The sequence below is a fragment of the Podarcis gaigeae genome (genome assembly GCF_964106915.1).
Source record: "Podarcis gaigeae genome assembly, chromosome: 13".
NCBI lineage: Eukaryota > Metazoa > Chordata > Lepidosauria > Squamata > Lacertidae > Podarcis > Podarcis gaigeae.
The window spans coordinates 15,077,745-15,103,454 of record NC_139689.1 but is presented as its reverse complement, the minus strand read 5'-3'; the positions used below and the strand labels follow the sequence as shown (position 1 = coordinate 15,103,454).

The following is a 25,710-nucleotide window of genomic DNA, read 5'->3' as shown; positions in this document are numbered from 1 at the left end:
CGCCAACTTTAAGTTTTGGGTTCTCTCTTCTTTCTCTAATCTCCCATTTATGATTTTAAGAACAGAAAATACTGATTTACTTCTTCCTGCTATCACCACATTGACAATGCCAATAAGTAAGGATAAGTTTTTAATTTGATGCACATTTCCTTCTACTGAAGGTCAACCAGAAGATGGGGGTTGTCACCTACCTTTGCCTTCTTGGGTTCCTGGTCTCCTATTCTTTCCCAGGAGGTGAGTGCTTTAACAATTACTGTATCTGGAAATTCCCCAGAAATTTTAATTGGGATTAAGCATTTGTAAAAACAAAACTACTTGTCAGATTTCCAGGTGATGGTAACCCAGCTAAGGCTGTTGGAATAAATAACCAGGCAATGGAAGCTGGTCCATTAGGGTGAATAGGAAACTGCCCTACCCACCTCAATCTGCTCTGAACCACTCCTCATATTCATATTTACAACCTGTCAGGGAGTGGCGCTGCCTGCCATTGACTCTGGATCCACTTACTGTTTGGCTCCTTGCTTTCTGTCCCAATTTCCTATCGGTGCCATGGGGTACCAGTCACCAATGGAAGCAGGAATGTTTAAATTAGGTCTGCATTCATTAATCTTAAAATTATCTGTGCAAATTTGTAGGTGAAGTAGGATTCCACATTTAAAATTGCATTCTAACAGCTTTTGTCCCCCTCCCCCAACTTTTTCTTCTTTTACTCCTCTCTCCATACAGTAAAGGCCAGATCCTGTCCCAGGAATTGGCTGAAAGCCCAGGGCAGCTGCTATGCATATTTTGACTCTCAGAAAACTTGGTCTGAAGCTGAGGTAAGAAGCTGCTTCTCACCAACCAAGCTGTAACATCAGGTGCTGTCATGGGTTTCAGATGACATTTTTGTGAGGAGGGCTATCAGTGTGAGCTGTTGGGAGACAATACCTGGCCAGCATCTTGGTATAATCCAAAGAGAGTTGCTCACCCATTGTGTTCAAGTAACCTGTTTCCACAGGAGCCAAGAAAGCTTAATTAACAGTCAGGAGAGATGGCCTGGCAAGAAGGTACCATTTCCTAAGTGAAAAGATACAAGCTATCTCTGCCCCTTTGTCCCTCCAGCTTGCATGTGAGCAGGAGGGGCCTCAGGGCTCACTCAGCTGGGGGGGGGGGAGTGGAGACTTCCCACCCCCAAGCCAAGAACCACAAACAAGCTGTGTCATCCTCAGCTCTGCAGGGTGTTGGGATGAAAGTGCCTCATCTCTTGCAATGAGAGCTGTGGCCGTTTCACCCCATGCCTTGAGGGCTGGGGCTAATACAGATTGTTGTTTCAACATCATGGTGTATCGCCAGATTGTGATGTTTGGATGGTGATACATCATGGTGTTGAAAACCTGACATCACCCAGCTATATACAGTTAAGAACAACTATTTCAAACATTAAGATAATAGTTAAATTCAAGTATAAGCTACAAAACCAGATTAAAACACAGGTCAACATTCTGGATGCCTGCATAAAGGTAAGGTGACCCCTGACCATTAGGTCCAGTTGTGACCAACTCTGGGGTTGCATGCTCATCTCGCTCTATAGGCCGAGGGAGCCGGCGTTTTCTGCAGACAGCCTCCGGGTCATGTGGCCAGCATGACTAAGCGCTTCTGGCGAACCAGAGCAGCGCACGGAAACGCCGTTTACCTTCCCGCCGGAGCGGTCCCTATTTATCTACTTGCACTTTGACGGGCTTTCGAACTGCTAGGTTGGCAGGAGCAGGGACCAAGCAACGGGAGCTCACCCTGTCACGGGGATTCGAACCGCCGACCTTCTGATCGGCAAGTCCTAGGCTCTGTGGTTTAACCCACAGTGCCACCCGCTTCTGAAAAGAGTGCAGCCAAATCATGACTATGAGCATTCTTCCTGCATTCATCCTAGTTTTTGTGTATGAGCTTCAAGGTGGTTTTCTTGCACCAAGATTGAGTGCTTGAAGCACCTTTAATTGCACTCATGTGACGCAGGTCCAGCTGGTTTCTTTAGTTTCCCAGCAGGTCCAGAGGATGGAGAAAGGGGCCTGGCTTCACTCACAGCATTTTTCTTCACCCCTTTTTCTCTCTTCCTTCCTCAGCTGCTTTAGTTCCCATTTGAAAAACTTCCAACTCTCCACCACTGGTGTTTTATGATTTTTAATAATTGTTATTACTTATTTGACAAGTTGTGAACCCCTCTGGGAAAGCTTTGTGGGAAAGAGTCTGTGTGTGTGTGTGTGTGTTTTTGTGTGTGTTTGTGTGTGTGTGTGTGTGTGTGTGTGTGTTAGTAATAGTGGTGAAGATTATTTACTTGCTTGGCTATTCTTAGAATGAGTGCGTGAGCTATGGCTGTGGGACCCATCTTGCCTCCATCCTCAATGAGAAAGAGTCAGATGCGGTGGCCAATTACATCTCTGCAAACCAGAAAAGGGAAAGTCAGGTTTGGATTGGGCTGCATGATCCCACTAAGGTGAGTTGCCTTTACTTTCTCTATTTCAGGCCATTGTCACTGAGTAACGGCTTCTTAGCATCACCATTCCATCCTTACCCGAATCATCTCCCCAGATTACTCCAATATGTGACTTTTCCACAATTTTCTAATAGAATCCTCCTCTAATATTGTTGTGGAAGTGGGGAGAGGATTAACATATTCAATCCTCCTGGGAATAATATCCCCTCACTCACCCAAGTTTACGATGTTCCACCATTCTCCAGCAGAGTTTCTTGTTCTTTGAGGAAAATAAGTGGCTCACGTAAATGTAAATTAAGCTTGAATTATAAAAAAAACTGTAACAAAATAAGAGAAACTAAATACAACAACATGAGGTTAGTCTGAGGTAAGAAACGAGAAGAGGCAGTTGGTCCTGTTTAACTGATATTCTTAACGGAACACAGACACTGAAGGGAGGGGCTGATTCTGGAGCAAAACACACAAGCCCCGCCCACCAGATACCAAGCACTCTACTATTCAAATTAGGTCCCAGTGTTTTTCCTACAAATACAATCGTACCTTGGTTCTCGAACACCTTGTGACTCAAACGTTTTGGCTTCCAAACACCGTAAACCCGGAAGTGAGTTTTCGAGTTTGTAAACGTTCTTTGAAACCCTAACGTCTGATGTGAATTCCGTAGCTTCAGATTGAGTGCAGGAAGCTCCTGCAGCCTGTTGGAAGCCACACTTTGGTTTTTGAATGTTTTCGGAAGCCAAACGGGCTTATGGAAAGGATTCCATTAGAGAACCAAGGTACAACTGTATCTCCATCATAACTGGCAATAGCTTCATAACTGGTCAACTCTCCACGTGATCTTTGCATTGGCCTCCTCGTTTCAAATGAATGTATGATCTGTTCTATCACATTGCTGCAGAAAGGGCAATGGAAGTTTTCAGATGATGAGATCTACAATTACAAACGCTGGGATTCTCATCGCCCAGACAACTTCAACAATGAAGAATATTGTGTGCATCTGCTAAAGGACACAGGTAGGCAAGCAATTTGTAGGGACTGATCAAAAAAAGGTTTCATGCCTATCACTCCATCAGTTTCAAGTATTTCAAAGGGTAGTATCTGACTTTAAAAATCAAAATGATCAAACTCAATATACTTTGGATAGTCATTGCTATTGATGGTCCATTCATTTGAAAGGTTTACTCTGGGTATTAGTTGAGTGAATACAGTGGCAGAGCTTCATGCTCTGGCACCAGGGGGGGCGGAGAGCAGGTGGGCGAGGGCTGGTGCACATCCTGGGGGCAGGGGGTGCCACTTGCGGGGCTGGGGCACCCAGCACTCGTGGGGGAAGCCACGATGGCACCCCGCTCAGATCGCCCTCCCCTCTCACTCCTCTTCCTCTGCCAGTGAGTGGATACACTCTCAGCCTGGTGCTTCTCTTACCAAGGTTCACAAGTCAATATCTCTGGAGATCTGACCAGAAGTGGTCCAACCTATTGATCCTTTAGGGACACTTCCAATCATACCATGAAGCAGAAGCTTTTTCTGAAGTCAACCTTCATTCTTCGGTTGCATGTGATCACATATTTTGTTCAGAAAACAGCGGTTGCCAAACTAAGGTCTGGGTTATGCCATCTTATATTCTATCATGTTTCTTAACAAAATGATTAGGCTCAAACAGCATTATTATTATTATTATTATTATTATTATTATTATTATTATTATTATTATTATTATTTTATACCCCACTCATCTGACTGGGTTTCCCCAGCAACTCTGGGTGGCTCCCAACAGAATATTAAAAGAACAATATAACATATAAGACTTTGAAGCCAAGTGATCAGTGAGTGACCTTCATATGTTTCGTTAGTTCTGGGTCACAGCCCTGCTGTGAGTCCTGAAAAGTCCAGACTCACTGGAACAAACTCTGGGGTTGGGGCAAATTTTGAAAATGCTTTTAAATGCTTTTAAATTTTAAATTTTTAATCTGTTGCATTTTAAATTTGGGTTTTTGTTTTGTTTTTGCTCTGTCGGGGGGGGGGAATAAATGTTTAGTTGTGCCTGGGGGTTAGTTTAACTTTAGTATAATTATAAATTGTTTGTTGTTGTTGTTGCTTTCTATTGCTTTATTGGTTCATTGTATAGTTTGTATTCTGTTCTGAAGGGGAGAGGGTCAGGGCTGTCTGGGAGTGGGCCCCAGTCAACAGAATGGCTGGGGTGCACTCGGACACCTGATCTCAGTGATCATGGGTAGGAGGAGGAGTTACGCTAAGACCAGACCATGTCATTAACGAGGAGGCAGGTTGAAGACTATCCCTGCCTCTGGGTCTGGTCTTGACCACAAGGATACTGGAATCAACAAGGGAGACACGCATTACCTTAAGGTGCTGCTGTGCAGTGCCAGGTCAATGATTCACAAGACCACTGAGATCCACAACAGGATGGAGGACTTGACCTGGCATGTGTAACAGAGACTTGGCTGGATGAAGAAGATGGGCCTGTCCTTGCCGCTGCTTGTCTACCAGGTTTCTCTTACACACAGCAACCCAGCTCATATGGGCGGGGAGGCGAGGTTGCAGTGAGTTTTAGGAAGTCAATAGCTTGCACCAGGCGTCCTATTGGGAAGACCCAGTTTTCTGAGCATGTGTTCTGGAAGTTGGACAACAGGGGCAGTACAGGATTCCTTTTGGTGTACTGACCTCCCCGCTGTACCAAGGATTCCCTGCCTGAGCTGCTTCAGGTCGTGGCGGATGTTCTCCTGGAGACACCTAGTTTGGTTGTCCTAGGGGATTTAACATCCATGCTGACACGATCTTACAAGGCGCTGCTTGGGGCTTCGTGGGAAAGCATGACCTCCATGGGGATGTCCCTGAATGAATTTCACCCAACTCATTGTTGCGGACATGCCTTAGACCTGGAGTTCACCTCTATGGGTGTGGGTGATCTGACACTAAGTAAAAGCGCAACAAAAGAAGTGCCATGGTCAGATTACTTCCTGGTGCCGCAACCCTTTCCCTCTGCAGGGAGGTGGGACTGATTTGGACCCCCCCTCCCACTTAATGGATTCAAATAGTTTCCAGAGTGTAGTAGGGGATGTTTTATCCCATGTTGATGGCCTTTCAGCTGATTCCCCGGTGGCCCGCTGGAATGTGGAGTTAACCAGAGCTATCGACTGTCTGGCTCCAAAGCGCTCTCTCCAACTGCATGGAGCCTGGCAGCCTCATGGTTTTCCCCAGAGCTGAGGGTGATGAAACAATCACTGAGGTGGCAATAGCGCCAGTGGTGGAAATCAGACCAGAAACGGTTTAGAGCTCAACTTTGATCCTACCAAGTGGCAATAGCGATGGTGAAGAGGTCCTTCTTCACTGCCTCTTTGCATCTGCAGAAAACAGCTGCAGGAGACTCTTTCAGGTGGTTCACCAAGATCTCCTGCAATGATTTTGCAACTTTTTTGCAGGCAAAGCCACTCAGATTCAGAAAGAGGTAGACGCCATCATGGGAGCAGGGCTGGGGCAGGAGAGTGCTAGAGTCCTGTCTATTCCAGCTGCATGGGATCAGTTCCAATCTGTTACCTCTGAGGATGTGGACAGGCTGCTTGGATGAGTGAAACTGACCACCTGTCTCCTCGATCCTTGCCCATCCTGGCTCATAAAAGTGAGCCGGGAAGGGCAGGGTGATGGGCTCCGGGGGATAGTGAATGCTTCCCTCTGTGAGCAAGCTTTCCCAGAACCGCTGAAAGAGGCAGTTATTAAACCGCGTCCTTAAAAAACATCTTTGGACATGGCCAATCTGGACAACTATCACCCAGTCTCAAATCTTCCATTCTTGGGCAAAGTGACTGAGCAGGTGGTTGCTGAACAACTCCAAGCATGCCTGGAGGATGCGGACCTTTTGGATCCCTTCCAACTGGGATTCAGGCCTCATCATAGGACTGAAACTGCCTTGGTCACGCTGGTCAATGATCTCTGGTGGGCTAGGGACAAAGGTGAAAGCTGTTTCCTAGTTCTGCTGGATCTCTTAGCGGCCTTTGATACCATCAACCATGACATCCTTCTGGACCGTCTTGAGGGACTGGGAGCTGGGGGCACTGTTATATAGTGGTTCTGCTCCTTCCTCCTGGGCCATGTTCAGAAAGTGGTGGTGGGGGATGAGTGTTCAGACCCCTGGGCTCTCACTTGTTGGGTGCCTCAGGGTTCTGTCCTCTCCCCCATGCTTTTCAACATCTACATGGAGCCGCTGGGAGAGATCATCAGTGGGTTTGGGCTGGGTGTTCATCAGTATGCGGATGATACCCAGCTCTACCTCTCTTTCAAATCAGAACCAGTGAAGGCGGTGAAGGTCCTTTTTGAGTGTCTGGAGGCAGTTGGAGGATGGATGGCAGCTAACAGATTGAGGCTGAATCCTGACAAGACAGAAGTACTGTTTTGGGGGGACAGGGGGATGGCAGGTGTGGAGGACAATTCAAAGTGTTGGTGCAGATCTTGAAAGCCCTCGATGGACTCAGCCCAGTATACCTGAAGGAGTGTCTCCACCCCCATCATTCAACCTGGGCACAGAGGTCCAGCTCTGAGGGCTTTCTGGTGGTTCCTGCACTATTATTAAAGTCTGAATCCATTTTATTCCCCCTACACATTGGGGAAAGGAATAATAGGCAATAAGAAGTAACTTTCCTTATTTCCTGAATTATAATTTTTGTTTTGAATTTCAGGTTTTAAGAAGTGGAATGATATAAGATGCAACAACACGTACGCCTTCATCTGCAAGCAATAACTCTAAAGGAGACTTCCCTTCTCCACTGTGTTGGCTGGGAAGCTGCCTTGATATTATATGCATTTCTGCTCTCTCTCATCACTTTCAAAATAGCCATTGCTATAGAGATGCCTCTTCAATTTCCCCCTTCCCTTTGAAATTTTCTTGGGCCATCAGCAGAGCATCATCTTAATAAATTCTCTTCCATGCATATTTTCCTTATTGCATTGCTGTTCTGCTTTGTCTATCCATACTTACAAGCACGGCCACCCCACCCCTGAGGCAAGGTGAAGTTCTTGCCTCAGACGGCAAGCTGGGATGGGTAGCAGATTGGCCTCCTGCTCTTGTTGACTGTCTCCTCCGTCTCCACCAGCCTGCCCTGCTTGCGTCCACATTCCCTCCTATAATGCAAGGACATCCTAGATGATAGGAGAGACCCGACCCTGTTACATGGGTGCATTATGTATGTGCCCTGAGGGAATGGCAAAGAGAATGATGATGAGGGCATTGGCACTGGAAGGCCTTTTCTGGGTGAGTGCCAGCTGCCCACAAGTGGGGACCTGGGGGTGAGTGACAGGGGTGTCATGTGAGCTGGAATCGCATGGGGTGGCAGGAGCTGAAGTCACAGGAGGAGAGAAGGTTATCCTGGCTCTGTCTTTACCTCTTCCACAAGCCCAAGTGCTCAATCCCTTCCTGAAGCCATTTACTAGGTACTGGAGTCAGGAACATTGGCATGTTGCTGTTAGTTAGGATAAGCCTGACTTTCAGCATAGCTGACAAGAAAGGCTGTAGAGGATTGGTTCCTCCTTTGCAAGGTGTGTAGTTCTTGGGCAGGCAGGTGAAGCAGGAAAGAACAGCATGCCCTACCATGTAAAGGAGCCCCATTGTCTTTTAGACATCTTCACTATGATTCTTGGGGGTGCAATTTTCTCATTTGCTTCAGTTGCCAGGATGCCTTGGGCTGGCCTGCCTTAGGGACACTTCTTCTACCATCACCACTGCTCACAACACACAGAGCATTCATACCTCAAAGTAGCTACAAATCCCATCCTAAAGCACACTCCTTTTCTCAGAGCTCCTCAGCACGGTTTATACTATAACCAGAATTGTGGAAGCCATAAAGTGAGGATAGGGAAAATTACAGGAGGTCCCCACAGCATGTGACTGTTGAGATACCTCCGGGGAGATGGGGGCATTTGGCAGGCCCCCAGCTGGCTCTAGCCCACCAGCCAACAGCCGGGCGAACTCCGGTTCTTGGAACAGCATCAAAACTGTGACCCAAGCCTCACAGACTTTTAGAGACTGAGCACGCAAGCTTGTACGTTACATTCAAGCATTTGCATGCTTCTGGAAATCTAGTGGAATAAACCACAAGTTTAACATGTATTTTTGTGCTATTTCCTTCAAGGGGAAAAAAGATATGTTTGCAAGCCTGGAATCCACTTGCAAGTCTGGAAGTCTGTTTAGGGCTATGCACCACCTGAGGCCATGCAAGTTGCTCCACAAGTACCTTTCACAAAAGAAAGATGTTTGCAGAGCATCACACACAGAGACAGACACACACAGATAGACACACCAGATCTGTTCAAACTGTTCAACAGTTTGCTCAATGGGCATAGATGAAGCTCCACTAGAAGGCTTTCTTTTAGAAAAACTGCTTGCAGAGCACTACTGGTGTGAATAAAATTGAGCTGGACATGGCAGTATACAGATGCATGAGCACATGAGAAAACAGGATAAAAGCACTGGCTTTTTGATCAGTAAAACTAATGAATTAAATTGCTTGTGTTCGGGCTGCCCAAATAGATTCCCAGTCTAATAGCACAGAGGGTTGTTAGACTGATTTTTGGGCTGCTATGCAAAGGTCTTCAACCTCAAATGGATCTGTCCCTGAGGTTCTTACACATAGTCTCATACCATGTGACAAGCAGACCGATACTGTGCATTGTATATCTTTTGAATTATGAGCCCCTCTTCCGGCTACACAAATTAAAGATGATCATCTCTGGCCTTGTCTCGGTGTCTCTGTCTCTAGGCAAAAGGACACCATGTGCTCCTGCAATGTGGCATTTCTCCTTCCAAGGAATATAGTTCCTTAAAACAAAGTCCTGGTTCTTTGGGATGGCCATCAGTCACTGGGACTTGCTTCTTCTCTTTGGCAACTTTGCGGAGCTTGACCTTTCAAATATCACCTCATTCTCTTGCCATTTATACTCAGTTTATACCTGAGTATGTTAAAATTAGTATCATTATCAAGACAACAAGCATATATCCACAAAATCTTCAGACTCGTTTTGCAAAATAGCATCTGACTTATTATGGTGTGTGACATGTATGCACCTCGGTACAAGTCATAGGTAGGGATGGAGTGACTATACTACTGATTTTTGTTGTTCTGTGTATGATATGTGATGCTACCTCTTCATTTCTATTTATCAGGACCGCTAGATGGAACTTCCATCTTAAGGGTCAGTAGACGTCTGATTACAAGTGAGATCCTCCTCCCTAGTGCAATTTTTCTTGAAAAAGAGGTGCTGGAACTCACCACAAACACCTCCCTTGCTCTCCTATAATGGCAATGGCACCCATCTGAGAGATGCCGGAACTGAGTTCTGGCGAGTTCTGGCTGGAAGAAAGCCCTGCTCTTGCCCACTCCACAAAGACACACACAGAATTCAAATCTCCATTTTTAGAGACAGGATATATCTTATTGCCAAAAAAGAAGAGGAAAAATTTGGACTCTCTTCTGGTCAGAGTTCAGGGGTTGCCAATGTGGTGCTCAGAGGCACCAGTTGCCTGCCAATGCCTTGTCTGTTATGTCATGCCCCTCATGCCAGCCATTTTGTGTTATACCTTTCCAGTGCTATTTCTCTAGAAAAAGAGGTGCCAAAACTCACTATGAATGCCTCCATTGTTCTCCTATAATGGGGAAGGGCACCCATCTAAGAGGTGCCGGAACTCCGTTCCAGTGAGTTCTGGCTGAAAAAAAGCCATGCCTTTATCAGCCATTTTGTGTTACATCACATGCAGCTCAGCAGCCATTTTGTGACTGGCACCCATGGCCCTATCTCATAATTACAGATATGTCCAGTAAGCCAAAAATGTTGGTGGCCCCAACTTAGTCTATTAAAGGCACCAGCAGTTCCCGGGATTCTTTATAGGAAGCCATGACTACTAAAGTTGTATAAGAGTGCTTTAAATGTGTGGTGCGACTCTGACTTAAGTCTAGGCAGGCTAGAAATCTTTGTGTTTTGTTAGACCAAATGGAAAAAGAGCAAAGTCCCAACCAAATAAGAATAGCAATTTTATTTATACCCTGCCCAGGCTGGGTTTCCCCAGCCACTCTGGGCAGCTTTCAACAGAGCATTAAAAACAGAATAAAACTTCAAACATACATACATTTAAAGGAGATTGGGAAATGTTTATTGAATATATGGGTGGAAATTGTGTACACTTAAAAACGCTGGTAGAATTAAGATAAATTCAACAGTGTAGATAAGTTTTGATTTCTGTACTAATGGAATACTGAATGGTTATCTTATGTAAAAAGGAATTTATTGTATGCAAACTGGACCAGGGAAAGAGAAGAAGGGAAGTCATTGATTTAAGGTTGCTTAAATGAATATTCCAAAATGTGTGTGTGTGTGTGTGTGTGTGTGTGTATGAAATCCCAGAACTGTCTAATTCAGGTATACAACTCCCCTACCTGCCCCGCCCTCACTGAAACTCACAACAATATTTTTTCCTAATGAAAGGCTAAATGACACAGCAGAAGACCTTGAATGATTTAGGACAAATGGCACTCCTTGTAAGAACATGGTGTTTGAACAGTATATTCCTTTTGGAACCATGCAGAGCTACAGTACATTGAGATACCATTGAACAGTTTGTCTCTGAACTCAAACTCAAAGATAGTAATTGTGGAATTGGCTCTGCAGTGACATTTGAGGGGAATGATCACATTCTCCATCAAGTTATGGAGGCAGTCCATACTAAGAACATCACATTTAAAAAGGGTGAGATTCAGTCCAAACCTGAATCAGTGAAGTGCATGGGCCAGACAGTGACTGCAGCCATACAGCCAGAAGGGTAAGCTACTATGCAGGAAGTAATAAAACAAGATTTCCATCTTAAAGCAGGGGAAGCGCTCATGAAGCATGGATGGCCACAGTATCTGAGAGATGTGTCCTTGCTGCAAAAACCCTTTTAGCATGTAAATGACTCCTTCTGTTGTCTAGAAGTTAGGTACCTGTCGTCTGTGCTGGTCACAAGACCCGGAAAGCTGTCTGTGGACAAACGCAACCTCAGTCTGAAAAGCAAAGGTAAAGGAAAAGAACCCCTGGACAGTTATGTCCAGTCAAAGGCGACTATGGGGTTGCGGCGCTCGTCTCGCTTTCAGGCCGAGGGAGCGGCATTTGTCTGCAGACAGCTTTCCAGGTCATGTGGCCAGCATGACTAAACTGCTTCTGGCACAACAGAACACTGTGACAAAACCAGAGCACACGGAAACACTGTTTACCTTCCCACTGTAATGGTACCTATTTATCTACTTGTACTGGTGTGCTTTTGAACTGCTAGGTTGACAGAAGCTGGGGCAGAGCAACAGGAGCTCACTCTGTCATGGGGATTTGAACCGCCAACCTTCCAATCGGCAAGCCCAAGAGGCTCCGTGATTTAGACCACAGGCTCCCTCAGCCTGAAAGCGAGATGAGCACCGCAACCCCATAGTCCGCTTTGACTGGACTTAACCGCCCAGGGATCCTTCACCTTACCTTTACCTAGAAGTAAACTTTTATTTGGGAGACAGAGTGTCTCAAAGACAGAGTATCCTCTTGCAACTTATGACTCATCAGGACATTCAGATAACTAAAGCTAGAGCAAGAGGATTGATATGCAAGCTGGCATATCCAGTGATAATTAGAAGGTGGGTGGAAGTTGTTGCGCTTGTGCTAGGCTTGCTTTGAGTAATCAAAGGGAACCACATAAACCACAGGTGGTTCCTGAATTACCATGGAATATGTTGGGTATAGATGCACTTGAACATGGCTCTCCCCCTTTTCTTCTTGTGGTTGATGTTTTTCAATATTGAGAAACATCAAGCCTGCCTTGGAAGATGGCAGTAACTGTGACTGCTAAGTTTAAAGTCAGATTACCAGATTTTTTTTTTCCAATGAATCCAGGGACACTTTTCAACTTCCTACTAGATAGATGGATTTTGTCAGGGGACGGATTTGTTAATCCGGGGACTGTCCCTGGGAAACGGGGACATCTGGTAACCTTAGTTTAAAGCTATGTTCATGGGTCATGGAATTCCTGGGATAGCTGTGTGTGATAATATGCCCTTCACTAAGAGTTTGAACACGGCTTTAGAAGCTGTTCATCTGGTGGCAATTTCATTTTTCAACAAAACCAAGCAACTGAGACTGCTAGAAACTTGAGATTGTGACGGGCCAGTCAAGTCCACCCAAGCTCTTCTCCTTACAAAGCATATTAAGGGAGTTCGTTTTATCCATCTACGCTACCCAATGCCATTTCTACCGCAAGAGTGTTTGCTGCCCATCCCAGCTACCTTTAAAAGGACCAGCTGCTGCCTTGCCCAGCCCCCTTCCTCCTTTTCCTCATGTAGAGGAGACTTACCCATTTCTCCCTCCCTTCCTCGGTTTAGAGGCTCTCTCTGGGACTTGTAGTCGCCACCGGTTATCAGAGCCAGAAAGGAATTTAACTCCCAACAACAGTTGCCTCTAGGCTGAATTTTTTTTCGCTATTCTTTCAGTGACTAGCAGAAGATTTACTAGATAACCCTTGTTCTTTGTCAGAACTTAGTGGAAACTGCTGGGTAGACAGCTAAAGGGCAACCCCTTTAAGAGGCATTGAGAAGTGGACCACCCCTAGTTTTAGCTTGGACTGGGCTGGGCTGGGCTGGGCTGGTCGCTTGGCCACCTCAAATTTCCAGCACTCCCAGTCACTTGCTTTTATACCATTCCTGGGCCCTTAATGCTGGATAATGTTCCCAAGGAATGTCCTGGAAGGTGTGCCAGGAAACCCAGCAAGATGGGCAGGGTATAAAGCTATGTTCATGGGTCATGGAATACCTGGGATAGCTGTGTGTGATAATATGCCCTTCACTAAGAGTGTTGACTCATTGGGGGTTTGAACACAGCTTTAGAAGCTGTTCATCTGGTGGCAATTTCATTTTTCAACAAAACCAAGCAACTGAAACTGCTTGAAACTTGAGATGGTGACCGGCCAGTCAAGTCCATCCAAGCTAGGGCTGGGGGCTCTTCTCCTTACAAAGCATATTAAGGGAGTTCGCTTTATCCATCTACGCTACCCAATGCCATTTCTACCACAAGAGTGTTTGCTGCCCATCCCACCTACCTTTAAAAGGACCAGCTGCTGCCTTGCCGGGCCTCCTTCCTCCTTTTCCTCATGTAGAGGAGACTTACCCATTTCTCCCTCCCTTCCTCGGTTTAGAGGCACTCTCTGGAGCTTGTAGTCGCCACCGGTTATCAGAGCCAGAAAGGAATTTAACTCCCAACAACAGTTGCCTCTGGGCTGAAATTTTTTTTGCTATTATTTCAGTGAGTAGCAGGAGTTTTACTAGATAACCCTTGTTCTTTGTCATAACCTGGTGGAAACTGCTGGGTAGACAGCTAAAGGGCAACCCCTTTAAGAGGCCTTGAGAGGTGAACCACCCCTGGTTTTAGCTTGGGCTGGGCTGGGCTGGTCGCTTGGCCACCTCAAATTTCCAGCACTCCCAGTCACTTGCTTTTATACCATTCCTGGTTGTATAGTCATTGTTGTAGTAGTCTTGGTTTCTGCCCTCATTTAGACCATTATATGTGCTACACAGCAACATTATGTTCATGTTTTAAGTATTTTTTAAGAAGTGCTTGTACTCAGAACCCTTTGCAGTTGTTTTCCAGGTGTGAATTTCTTTGGAAATTGGGCATATAGTTCTTGGGGAGTAGATAACAGCAATGTCAGTAAAGCCTGCCAAATGATAAACCTGAAGCAACAGAGCCTTGGAAGGTTTTCCATTTCTTCAGGATCTGTCCTTCCAGTGAGCACTCAGGGCTGATTTCCTTCAGAATTGATAGGTTTGATCTTCTTCCAGTCCATGGGACTCTCAAGAGTCTCCTCCAGCACCATAATTCAAAAGCATCAATTCTTCAGTGATCAGCCTTCTTTATGGTCCAGCCACATATAAGAATGAACCCAGCAGAATGAGACACAGTTGTTCTGTGTATGACTGCATTCCCAAGCCTGTCATTGACTCTGCCTCCACTTACCGTTGGTTTTACTGCCTTCTGCCCTACAAATCCTATCAGTCCCAATGGACACCAGCCTCCACTGGTCCAGAATCGAGGATCTGTGATTCCTCAACAATGGCAAACTCTTTAGGTTTCCCTTCTTTCCCTAACCTTCTCGTTTTTCTCCATTCCTTTCCTTCTCTTCTCATTTTTTAAAAATTCACATGAAGGAGAATTGTGATGTTAAGAATATAAAATACTATTTTATTTCTTCCTGCCATCACCACATGGATGAAATGGCAACCAGTGGGGGTAGGTTTTGACCTTCCATAAAAGGTCAACCAGAAGATGGAACATGGTCAGCACTAGGTGCATCTGCACACTAAGCTTATTTGACTCCATGATACTTCAACAATCGCCAACTTTAAGTTTTGGGTTCTCTCTTCTTTCTCTAATCTCCCATTTATGATTTTAAGAACAGAAAATACTGATTTACTTCTTCCTGCTATCACCACATTGACAATGCCAATAAGTAAGGATAATTTTTTAATTTGATGCACATTTCCTTCCACTGAAGGTCAACCAGAAGATGGGGGTTGTCACCTACCTTTGCCTTCTTGGGTTCCTGGTCTCCTATTCTTTCCCAGGAGGTGAGTGCTTTAACAATTACTTTATCTGGAAATTCCCCAGAAATTTTAATTGGGGTTAAGCATTTGTAAAAACAAAACTACTTGTCAGATTTCCAGGTGATGGTAACCCAGCTAAGGCTGTTGGAATAAATAACCAGGCAATGGAAGCAGGTCCATTAGGGTGAATAGGAAACTACCCTACCCACCTCAATCTGCTCTGAACCACTCCTCATATTCATATTTACAACCTGTCAGGGAGTGGCGCTGCCTGCCATTGACTCTGGATCCACTTACTGTTTGGCTCCTTGCTTTCTGTCCCAATTTCCTATCGGTGCCATGGGGTACCAGTCACCAATGGAAGCAGGAATGTTTAAATTAGGTCTGCATTCATTAATCTTAAAATTATCTGTGCAAATTTGTAGGTGAAGTAGGATTCCACATTTAAAATTGCATTCTAACAGCTTTTGTCCCCCTCCCCCAACTTTTTCTTCTTTTACTCCTCTCTCCATACAGTAAAGGCCAGATCCTGTCCCAGGAATTGGCTGAAAGCCCAGGGCAGCTGCTATGCATATTTTGACTCTCAGAAAACTTGGTCTGAAGCTGAGGTAAGAAGCTGCTTCTCACCAACCAAGCTGTAACATCAGGTGCTGTCATGGGTTTCAGATCACATTTTTGTGAGGTGGGCTATAAGTGTGAGCTGTTGGGAGACAATACCTGGCCAGCATCTTGGTATAATCAAAAGAGAGTTGCTCACCCATTGTGTTCAAGTAACCTGTTTCCACAGGAGCCAAGAAAGCTTAATTAACAGTCAGGAGAGATGGCCTGGCAAGAAGGTACCATTTCCTAAGTGAAAAGATACAAGCTATCTCTGCCCCTTTGTCCTTCCAGCTTGCATGTGAGCAGGAGGGACCTCAGGGCTCACTCAGCTGAGGGGGGGAGTGGAGCCTTCCCACCCCCAAGCCAAGAACCGCAAACAAGCTGTGTCATCCTCAGCTCTGCAGGGGGTTGGGATGAAAGTGCCTCATCTCTTGCAATGAGAGCTGTGGCCGTTTCACCCCATGCCTTGAGGGCTGGGGCCAATACAGATTGTTGTTTCAACATCATGGTGTATCGCCAGATTGTGATGTTTGGATGGTGATACATCATGGTGTTGAAAACCTGACATCACCCAGCTATATACAGTTAAGAACAACTATTTCAAACATTAAGATAATAGTTAAATTCAAGTATAAGCTACAAAACCAGATTAAAACACAGGTCAACATTCTGCATGCCTGCATAAAGGTAAGGTGACCCCTGACCATTAGGTCCAGTCGTGACCAACTCTGGGGTTGCGCGCTCATCTCGCTCTATAGGCCGAGGGAGCCGGCGTTTTCTGCAGACAGCCTCCGGGTCATGTGGCCAGCATGACTAAGCGCTTCTGGCGAACCAGAGCAGCACACGGAAACGCCGTTTACCTTCCCGCCGGAGCGGTCCCTATTTATCTACTTGCACTTTGACGGGCTTTCGAACTGCTAGGTTGGCAGGAGCAGGGACCAAGCAACGGGAGCTCACCCTGTCACGGGGATTCGAACCGCCGACCTTCTGATCGGCAAGTCCTAGGCTCTGTGGTTTAACCCACAGTGCCACCCGCTTCTGAAAAGAGTGCAGCCAAATCATGACTATGAGCATTCTTCCTGCATTCATCCTAGTTTTTGTGTATGAGCTTCAAGGTGGTTTTCTTGCACCAAGATTGAGTGCTTGAAGCACCTTTAATTGCACTCATGTGACGCAGGTCCAGCAGGTTTCTTTAGTTTCCCAGCAGGTCCAGAGGATGGAGAAAGGGGCCTGGCTTCACTCACAGCATTTTCTTCACCCCTTTTTCTCTCTTCCTTCCTCAGCTGCTTTAGTTCCCATTTGAAAAACTTCCAACTCTCCACCACTGGTGTTTTATGATTTTTAATAATTGTTATTACTTATTTGACAAGTTGTGAACCCCTCTGGGAAAGCTTTGTGGGAAAGAGTCTCTCTGTGTGTGTGTGTGTGTGTGTGTGTGTGTGTGTTAGTAATAGTGGTGCAGCTTATTTACTTGCTTGGCTATTCTCAGAATGAGTGCGTGAGCTATGGCTGTGGGACCCATCTTGCCTCCATCCTCAATGAGAAAGAGTCAGATGTGGTGGCTAATTACATCTCTGCAAACCAGAAAAGGGAAAGTCAGGTTTGGATTGGGCTGCATGATCCCACTAAGGTGAGTTGCCTTTACTTTCTCTATTTCAGGCCATTGTCACTGAGTAACGGCTTCTTAGCATCACCATTCCATCCTTACCCGAATCATCTCCCCAGATTACTCCAATATGTGACTTTTCCTCAATTTTCTAATAGAATCCTCCTCTAATATTGTTGTGGAAGTGGGGAGAGGATTAACATATTCAATCCTCCTGGGAATAATATCCCCTCACTCACCCAAGTTTAGGATGTTCCACCATTCTCCAGCAGAGTTTCTTGTTCTTTGAGGAAAATAAGTGGCTCACGTAAATGTAAATTAAGCTTGAATTATAAAAAAAAACTGTAACAAAATAAGAGAAACTAAATACAACAACATGAGGTTAGTCTGAGGTAAGAAACGAGAAGAGGCAGTTGGTCCTGTTTAACTGATATTCTTAACGGAACACAGACACTGAAGGGAGGGGCTGATTCTGGAGCAAAACACACAAGCCCCGCCCACCAGATACCAAGCACTCTACTATTCAAATTAGGTCCCAGTGTTTTTCCTACAAATACAATCGTACCTTGGTTCTCGAACACCTTGTGACTCAAACGTTTTGGCTTCCAAACACCGTAAACCCGGAAGTGAGTTTTCGAGTTTGTAAACGTTCTTTGAAACCCTAACGTCTGATGTGAATTCCGTAGCTTCAGATTGAGTGCAGGAAGCTCCTGCAGCCTGTTGGAAGCCACACTTTGGTTTTTGAATGTTTTCGGAAGCCAAACGGGCTTCTGGAAAGGATTCCATTAGAGAACCAAGGTACAACTGTATCTCCATCATAACTGGCAATAGCTTCATAACTGGTCAACTCTCCACGTGATCTTTGCATTGGCCTCCTCATTTCAAATGAATGTATGATCTGTTCTATCACATTGCTGCAGAAAGGGCAATGGAAGTTTTCAGATGATGAGATCTACAATTACAAACGCTGGGATTCTCATCGCCCAGACAACTTCAACAATGAAGAATATTGTGTGCATCTGCTAAAGGACACAGGTAGGCAAGCAATTTGTAGGGACTGATCAAAAAAAGGTTTCATGCCTATCACTCCATCAGTTTCAAGTATTTCAAAGGGTAGTATCTGACTTTAAAAATCAAAATGATCAAACTCAATATACTTTGGATAGTCATTGCTATTGATGGTCCATTCATTTGAAAGGTTTACTCTGGGTATTAGTTGAGTGAATACAGTGGCAGAGCTTCATGCTCTGGCACCAGGGGGGGCGGAGAGCAGGTGGGCGAGGGCTGGTGCACATCCTGGGGGCAGGGGGTGCCACTTGCGGGGCTGGGGCGCCCAGCACTGGTGGGGGAAGCCACGATGGCACCCCGCTCAGATCGCCCTCCCCTCTCACTCCTCTTCCTCTGCCAGTGAGTGGATACACTCTCAGCCTGGTGCTTCTCTTACTAAGGTTCTCAAGTCAATATCTCTGGAGATCTGACCAGAAGTGGTCCAACCTATTGATCCTTTAGGGACACTTCCAATCATACCATGAAGCAGAAGCTTTTTCTGAAGTCAACCTTCATTCTTCGGTTGCATGTGATCACATATTTTGTTCAGAAAACAGCGGTTGCCAAACTAAGGTCTGGGTTATGCCATCTTATATTCTATCATGTTTCTTAACAAAATGATTAGGCTCAAACAGCATTATTATTATTATTATTATTATTATTATTATTATTATTATTATTATTATTTTATACCCCACTCATCTGACTGGGTTTCCCCAGCAACTCTGGGTGGCTCCCAACAGAATATTAAAAGAACAATATAACATATAAGACTTTGAAGCCAAGTGATCAGTGAGTGACCTTCATATGTTTCGTTAGTTCTGGGTCACAGCCCTGCTGTGAGTCCTGAAAAGTCCAGACTCACTGGAACAAACTCTGGGGTTGGGGCAAATTTTGAAAATGCTTTTGAATGCTTTTAAATTTTAAATTTTTAATCTGTTGCATTTTAAATTTGGGTTTTTGTTTTGTTTTTGCTCTGTCGGGGGGGGGGAATAAATGTTTAGTTGTGCCTGGGGATTAGTTTAACTTTAGTATAGTTATAAATTGTTTGTTGTTGTTGTTGCTTTCTATTGCTTTATTGGTTCATTGTATAGTTTGTATTCTGTTCTGAAGGGGAGAGGGTCAGGGCTGTCTGGCAGTGGGCCCCAGTCAACAGAATGGCTGGGGTGCACTCGGACACCTGATCTCAGTGATCATGGGTAGGAGGAGGAGTTACGCTAAGACCAGACCATGTCATTAACGAGGAGGCAGGTTGAAGACTATCCCTGCCTCTGGGTCTGGTCTTGACCACAAGGATACTGGAATCAACAAGGGAGACCCACATTACCTGAAGGTGCTGCTGTGCAGTGCCAGGTCAATGATTCACAAGACCACTGAGATCCACAACAGGATGGAGGACTTGACCTGGCATGTGTAACAGAGACTTGGCTGGATGAAGAAGATGGGCCTGTCCTTGCCGCTGCTTGTCTACCAGGTTTCTCTTACACACAGCAACCCAGCTCATATGGGCGGGGAGGCGAGGTTGCAGTGAGTTTTAGGAAGTCAATAGCTTGCACCAGGCGTCCTATTGGGAAGACCCAGTTTTCTGAGCATGTGTTCTGGAAGTTGGACAACAGGGGCAGTACAGGATTCCTTTTGGTGTACTGACCTCCCCGCTGTACCAAGGATTCCCTGCCTGAGCTGCTTCAGGTCGTGGTGGATGTTCTCCTGGAGACACCTAGTTTGGTTGTCCTAGGGGATTTAACATCCATGCTGACACGATCTTACAAGGCGCTGCTTGGGGCTTCGTGGGAAAGCATGACCTCCATGGGGATGTCCCTGAATGAATTTCACCCAACTCATTGTTGCGGACATGCCTTAGACCTGGAGTTCACCTCTATGGGTGTGGGTGATCTGACACTAAGTAAAAGCGCAACAAAAGAAGTGCCATGGTCAGATTACTTCCTGGTGCCGCAACCCTTTCCCTCTGCAGGGAGGTGGGACTGATTTGGACCCCCCCTCCCACTTAATGGATTCAAATGGTTTCCAGAGTGTAGTAGGGGATGTTTTATCCCATGTTGATGGCCTTTCAGCTGATTCCCCGGTGGCCCGCTGGAATGTGGAGTTAACCAGAGCTATCGACTGTCTGGCTCCAAAGCGCTCTCTCCAACTGCATGGAGCCTGGCAGCCTCATGGTTTTCCCCAGAGCTGAGGGTGATGAAACAATCGCTGAGGTGGCAATAGCGCCAATGGTGGAAATCAGACCAGAAACGGTTTAGAGCTCAACTTTGATCCTACCAAGTGGCAATAGCGATGGTGAAGAGGTCCTTCTTCACTGCCTCTTTGCATCTGCAGAAAACAGCTGCAGGAGACTCTTTCAGGTGGTTCACCAAGATCTCCTGCAATGATTTTGCAACTTTTTTGCAGGCAAAGCCACTCAGATTCAGAAAGAGGTAGACGCCATCATGGGAGCAGGGCTGGGGCAGGAGAGTGCTAGAGTCCTGTCTATTCCAGCTGCATGGGATCAGTTCCAATCTGTTACCTCCGAGGATGTGGACAGGCTGCTTGGATGAGTGAAACTGACCACCTGTCTCCTCGATCCTTGCCCATCCTGGCTCATAAAAGTGAGCCGGGAAGGGCAGGGTGATGGGCTCCGGGGGATAGTGAATGCTTCCCTCTGTGAGCAAGCTTTCCCAGAACCGCTGAAAGAGGCAGTTATTAAACCGCATCCTTAAAAAACATCTTTGGACATGGCCAATCTGGACAACTATCACCCAGTCTCAAATCTTCCATTCTTGGGCAAAGTGACTGAGCAGGTGGTTGCTGAACAACTCCAAGCACGCCTGGAGGATGCGGACCTTTTGGATCCCTTCCAATTGGGATTCAGGCCTCATCATAGGACTGAAACTGCCTTGGTCACGCTGGTCAATGATCTCTGGTGGGCTAGGGACAAAGGTGAAAGCTGTTTCCTAGTTCTGCTGGATCTCTTAGCGGCCTTTGATACCATCAACCATGACATCCTTCTGGACTGTCTAGAGGCGCTAGGAGCTGGGGGCACTGTTATATAGTGGTTCTGCTCCTTCCTCCTGGGCCATGTTCAAAAAGTGGTGGTGGGGGATGAGTGTTCAGACCCCTGGGCTCTCACTTGTTGGGTGCCTCAGGGTTCTGTCCTCTCCCCCATGCTTTTCAACATCTACATGGAGCCGCTGGGAGAGATCATCGGTGGGTTTGGGCTGGGTGTTCATCAGTATGCGGATGATACCCAGCTCTACCTCTCTTTCAAATCAGAACCAGTGAAGGCGGTGAAGGTCCTTTTTGAGTGTCTGGAGGCAGTTGGAGGATGGATGGCAGCTAACAGATTGAGGCTGAATCCTGACAAGACAGAAGTACTGTTTTGGGGGGACAGGGGGATGGCAGGTGTGGAGGACAATTCAAAGTGTTGGTGCAGATCTTGAAAGCCCTCGATGGACTCAGCCCAGTATACCTGAAGAAGTGTCTCCACCCCCATCATTCAACCTGGGCACAGAGGTCCAGCTCTGAGGGCTTTCTGGTGGTTCCTGCACTATTATTAAAGTCTGAATCCATTTTATTCCCCCTACACATTGGGGAAAGGAATAATAGGCAATAAGAAGTAACTTTCCTTATTTCCTGAATTATAATTTTTGTTTTGAATTTCAGGTTTTAAGAAGTGGAATGATATAAGATGCAACAACACGTACGCCTTCATCTGCAAGCAATAACTCTAAAGGAGACTTCCCTTCTCCACTGTGTTGGCTGGGAAGCTGCCTTGATATTATATGTATTTCTGCTCTCTCTCATCACTTTCAAAATAGCCATTGCTATAGAGATGCCTCTTCAATTTCCCCCTTCCCTTTGAAATTTTCTTGGACCTGCAGCAGAGCATCATCTTAATAAATTCTCTTCCATGCATATTTTCCTTATTGCATTGCTGTTCTGCTTTGTCCATCCATACTTACAAGCACGGCCACCCCACCCATGAGCCAAGGTGAAGTTCTTGCCTCAGACGGCAAGCTGGGATGGGTAGCAGATTGGCCTCCTGCTCTTGTTGACTGTCTCCTCCGTCTCCACCAGCCTGCCCTGCTTGCGTCCACATTCCCTCCTATAATGCAAGGACATCCTAGATGATAGGAGAGACCCGACCCTGTTACATGGGTGCATTATGTATGTGCCCTGAGGGAATGGCAAAGAGAATGATGAGGGCATTGGCACTGGAAGGCCTTTTCTGGGTGAGTGCCAGCTGCCCACAAGTGGGGACCTGGGGGTGAGTGACAGGGGTGTCATGTGAGCTGGAATCGCATGGGGTGGCAGGAGCTGAAGTCACAGGAGGAGAGAAGGTTATCCTGGCTCTGTCTTTACCTCTTCCACAAGCCCAAGTGCTCAATCCCTTCCTGAAGCCATTTACTAGGTACTGGAGTCAGGAACATTGGCATGTTGCTGTTAGTTAGGATAAGCCTGACTTTCAGCATAGCTGACAAGAAAGGCTGTAGAGGATTGGTTCCTCCTTTGCAAGGTGTGTAGTTCTTGGGCAGGCAGGTGAAGCAGGAAAGAACAGCATGCCCTACCATGTAAAGGAGCCCCATTGTCTTTTAGACTTCTTCACTATGATTCTTGGGGGTGCAATTTTCTCATTTGCTTCAGTTGCCAGGATGCCTTGGGCTGGCCTGCCTTAGGGACACTTCTTCTACCATCACCACTGCTCACAACACACAGAGCATTCATACCTCAAAGTAGCTACAAATCCCATCCTAAAGCACACTCCTTTTCTCAGAGCTCCTCAGCACGGTTTATACTATAACCAGAATTGTGGAAGCCATAAAGTGAGGATAGGGAAAATTACAGGAGGTCCCCACAGCATGTGACTGTTGAGATACCTCCGGGGAGATGGGGGCATTTGGCAGGCCCCCAGCTGGCTCTAGCCCACCAGCCAACAGCCGGGCGAACTCCGGTTCTTGGAACAGCATCAAAACTGTGACCCAAGCCTCACAGACTTTTAGAGACTGAGCACGCAAGCTTGTACGTTACATTCAAGCATTTGCATGCTTCTGGAAATCTAGTGGAATAAACCACAAGTTTAACATGTATTTTTGTGCTATTTCCTTCAAGGGGAAAAAAGATATGTTTGCAAGCCTGGAATCCACTTGCAAGTCTGGAAGTCTGTTTAGGGCTATGCACCACCTGAGGCCATGCAAGTTGCTCCACAAGTACCTTTCACAAAAGAAAGATGTTTGCAGAGCATCACACACAGAGACAGACACACACAGATAGACACACCAGATCTGTTCAAACTGTTCAACAGTTTGCTCAATGGGCATAGATGAAGCTCCACTAGAAGGCTTTCTTTTAGAAAAACTGCTTGCAGAGCACTACTGGTGTGAATAAAATTGAGCTGGACATGGCAGTATACAGATGCATGAGCACATGAGAAAACAGGATAAAAGCACTGGCTTTTTGATCAGTAAAACTAATGAATTAAATTGCTTGTGTTCGGGCTGCCCAAATAGATTCCCAGTCTAATAGCACAGAGGGTTGTTAGACTGATTTTTGGGCTGCTATGCAAAGGTCTTCAACCTCAAATGGATCTGTCCCTGAGGTTCTTACACATAGTCTCATACCATGTGACAAGCAGACCGATACTGTGCATTGTATATCTTTTGAATTATGAGCCCCTCTTCCGGCTACACAAATTAAAGATGATCATCTCTGGCCTTGTCTCGGTGTCTCTGTCTCTAGGCAAAAGGACACCATGTGCTCCTGCAATGTGGCATTTCTCCTTCCAAGGAATATAGTTCCTTAAAACAAAGTCCTGGTTCTTTGGGATGGCCATCAGTCACTGGGACTTGCTTCTTCTCTTTGGCAACTTTGCGGAGCTTGACCTTTCAAATATCACCTCATTCTCTTGCCATTTATACTCAGTTTATACCTGAGTATGTTAAAATTAGTATCATTATCAAGACAACAAGCATATATCCACAAAATCTTCAGACTCGTTTTGCAAAATAGCATCTGACTTATTATGGTGTGTGACATGTATGCACCTCGGTACAAGTCATAGGTAGGGATGGAGTGACTATACTACTGATTTTTGTTGTTCTGTGTATGATTCATTTCTATTTATCAGGACCGCTAGATGGAACTTCCATCTTAAGGGTCAGTAGACGTCTGATTACAAGTGAGATCCTCCTCCCTAGTGCAATTTTTCTTGAAAAAGAGGTGCTGGAACTCACCACAAACACCTCCCTTGCTCTCCTATAATGGCAATGGCACCCATCTGAGAGATGCCGGAACTGAGTTCTGGCGAGTTCTGGCTGGAAGAAAGCCCTGCTCTTGCCCACTCCACAAAGACACACACAGAATTCAAATCTCCATTTTTAGAGACAGGATATATCTTATTGCCAAAAAAGAAGAGGAAAAATTTGGACTCTCTTCTGGTCAGAGTTCAGGGGTTGCCAATGTGGTGCTCAGAGGCACCAGTTGCCTGCCAATGCCTTGTCTGTTATGTCATGCCCCTCATGCCAGCCATTTTGTGTTTCCAGTGCTATTTCTCTAGAAAAAGAGGTGCCAAAACTCACTATGAATGCCTCCATTGTTCTCCTATAATGGGGAAGGGCACCCATCTAAGAGGTGCCGGAACTCCGTTCCAGTGAGTTCTGGCTGAAAAAAAGCCATGCCTTTATCAGCCATTTTGTGTTACATCACATGCAGCTCAGCAGCCATTTTGTGACTGGCACCCATGGCCCTATCTCATAATTACAGATATGTCCAGTAAGCCAAAAATGTTGGTGGCCCCAACTTAGTCTATTAAAGGCACCAGCAGTTCCCGGGATTCTTTATAGGAAGCCATGACTACTAAAGTTGTATAAGAGTGCTTTAAATGTGTGGTGCGGCTCTGACTTAAGTCTAGGCAGGCTAGAAATCTTTGTGTTTTGTTAGACCAAATGGAAAAAGAGCAAAATCCCAACCAAAGAAGAATAGCAATTTTATTTATACCCTGTCCAGGCTGGGTTTCCCCAGCCACTCTGGGCAGCTTTCAACAGAGCATTAAAAACAGAATAAAACTTCAAACATACATACATTTAAAGGAGATTGGGAAATGTTTATTGAATATATGGGTGGAAATTGTGTACACTTAAAAACGCTGGTAGAATTAAGATAAATTCAACAGTGTAGATAAGTTTTGATTTCTGTACTAATGGAATACTGAATGGTTATCTTATGTAAAAAGGAATTTATTGTATGCAAACTGGACCAGGGAAAGAGAAGAAGGGAAGTCATTGATTTAAGGTTGCTTAAATGAATATTCCAAAATGTGTGTGTGTGTGTGTGTGTGTGTGTGTGTGTGTGTGTGTGTATGAAATCCCAGAACTGTCTAATTCAGGTATACAACT

General features: G+C 45.6%; 3 protein-coding genes across 5 annotated transcripts in view; 2 read left to right on the top strand and 1 right to left on the bottom strand.

The window, feature by feature from the left end:
* Positions 1-17,596, bottom strand: part of LOC310829283 (regenerating islet-derived protein 4-like) — a 60,299-nt gene extending 42,703 nt beyond the window's left edge. The window contains exon 1 of one of the 3 annotated variants that reach the window (XM_083707580.1): positions 17,518-17,596. The gene's annotated coding sequence lies outside the window, so the exon portion shown is untranslated. Of the gene's footprint in view, positions 1-191; positions 243-17,517 lie in introns of those variants that run through there. The other 2 variants (XM_083707583.1, XM_083707582.1) reach the window with 2 other exon arrangements.
* Positions 165-7,400, top strand: LOC310829297 (C-type lectin-like). The gene is made up of 5 exons (XM_083707602.1): positions 165-234; positions 727-818; positions 2,327-2,467; positions 3,363-3,477; positions 7,153-7,400. Exons 1-5 carry the CDS (start codon positions 174-176, stop codon positions 7,212-7,214), a joined length of 471 nt encoding a protein of 156 aa, XP_083563728.1. The 5' UTR covers positions 165-173; the 3' UTR covers positions 7,215-7,400.
* LOC310829295 (C-type lectin-like) lies at positions 15,027-22,236 on the top strand. The gene is made up of 5 exons (XM_083707600.1): positions 15,027-15,096; positions 15,589-15,680; positions 17,162-17,302; positions 18,199-18,313; positions 21,983-22,236. Exons 1-5 carry the CDS (start codon positions 15,036-15,038, stop codon positions 22,042-22,044), a joined length of 471 nt encoding a protein of 156 aa, XP_083563726.1. The 5' UTR covers positions 15,027-15,035; the 3' UTR covers positions 22,045-22,236.
* The last annotated feature ends 3,474 nt before the right edge of the window (positions 22,237-25,710 follow it).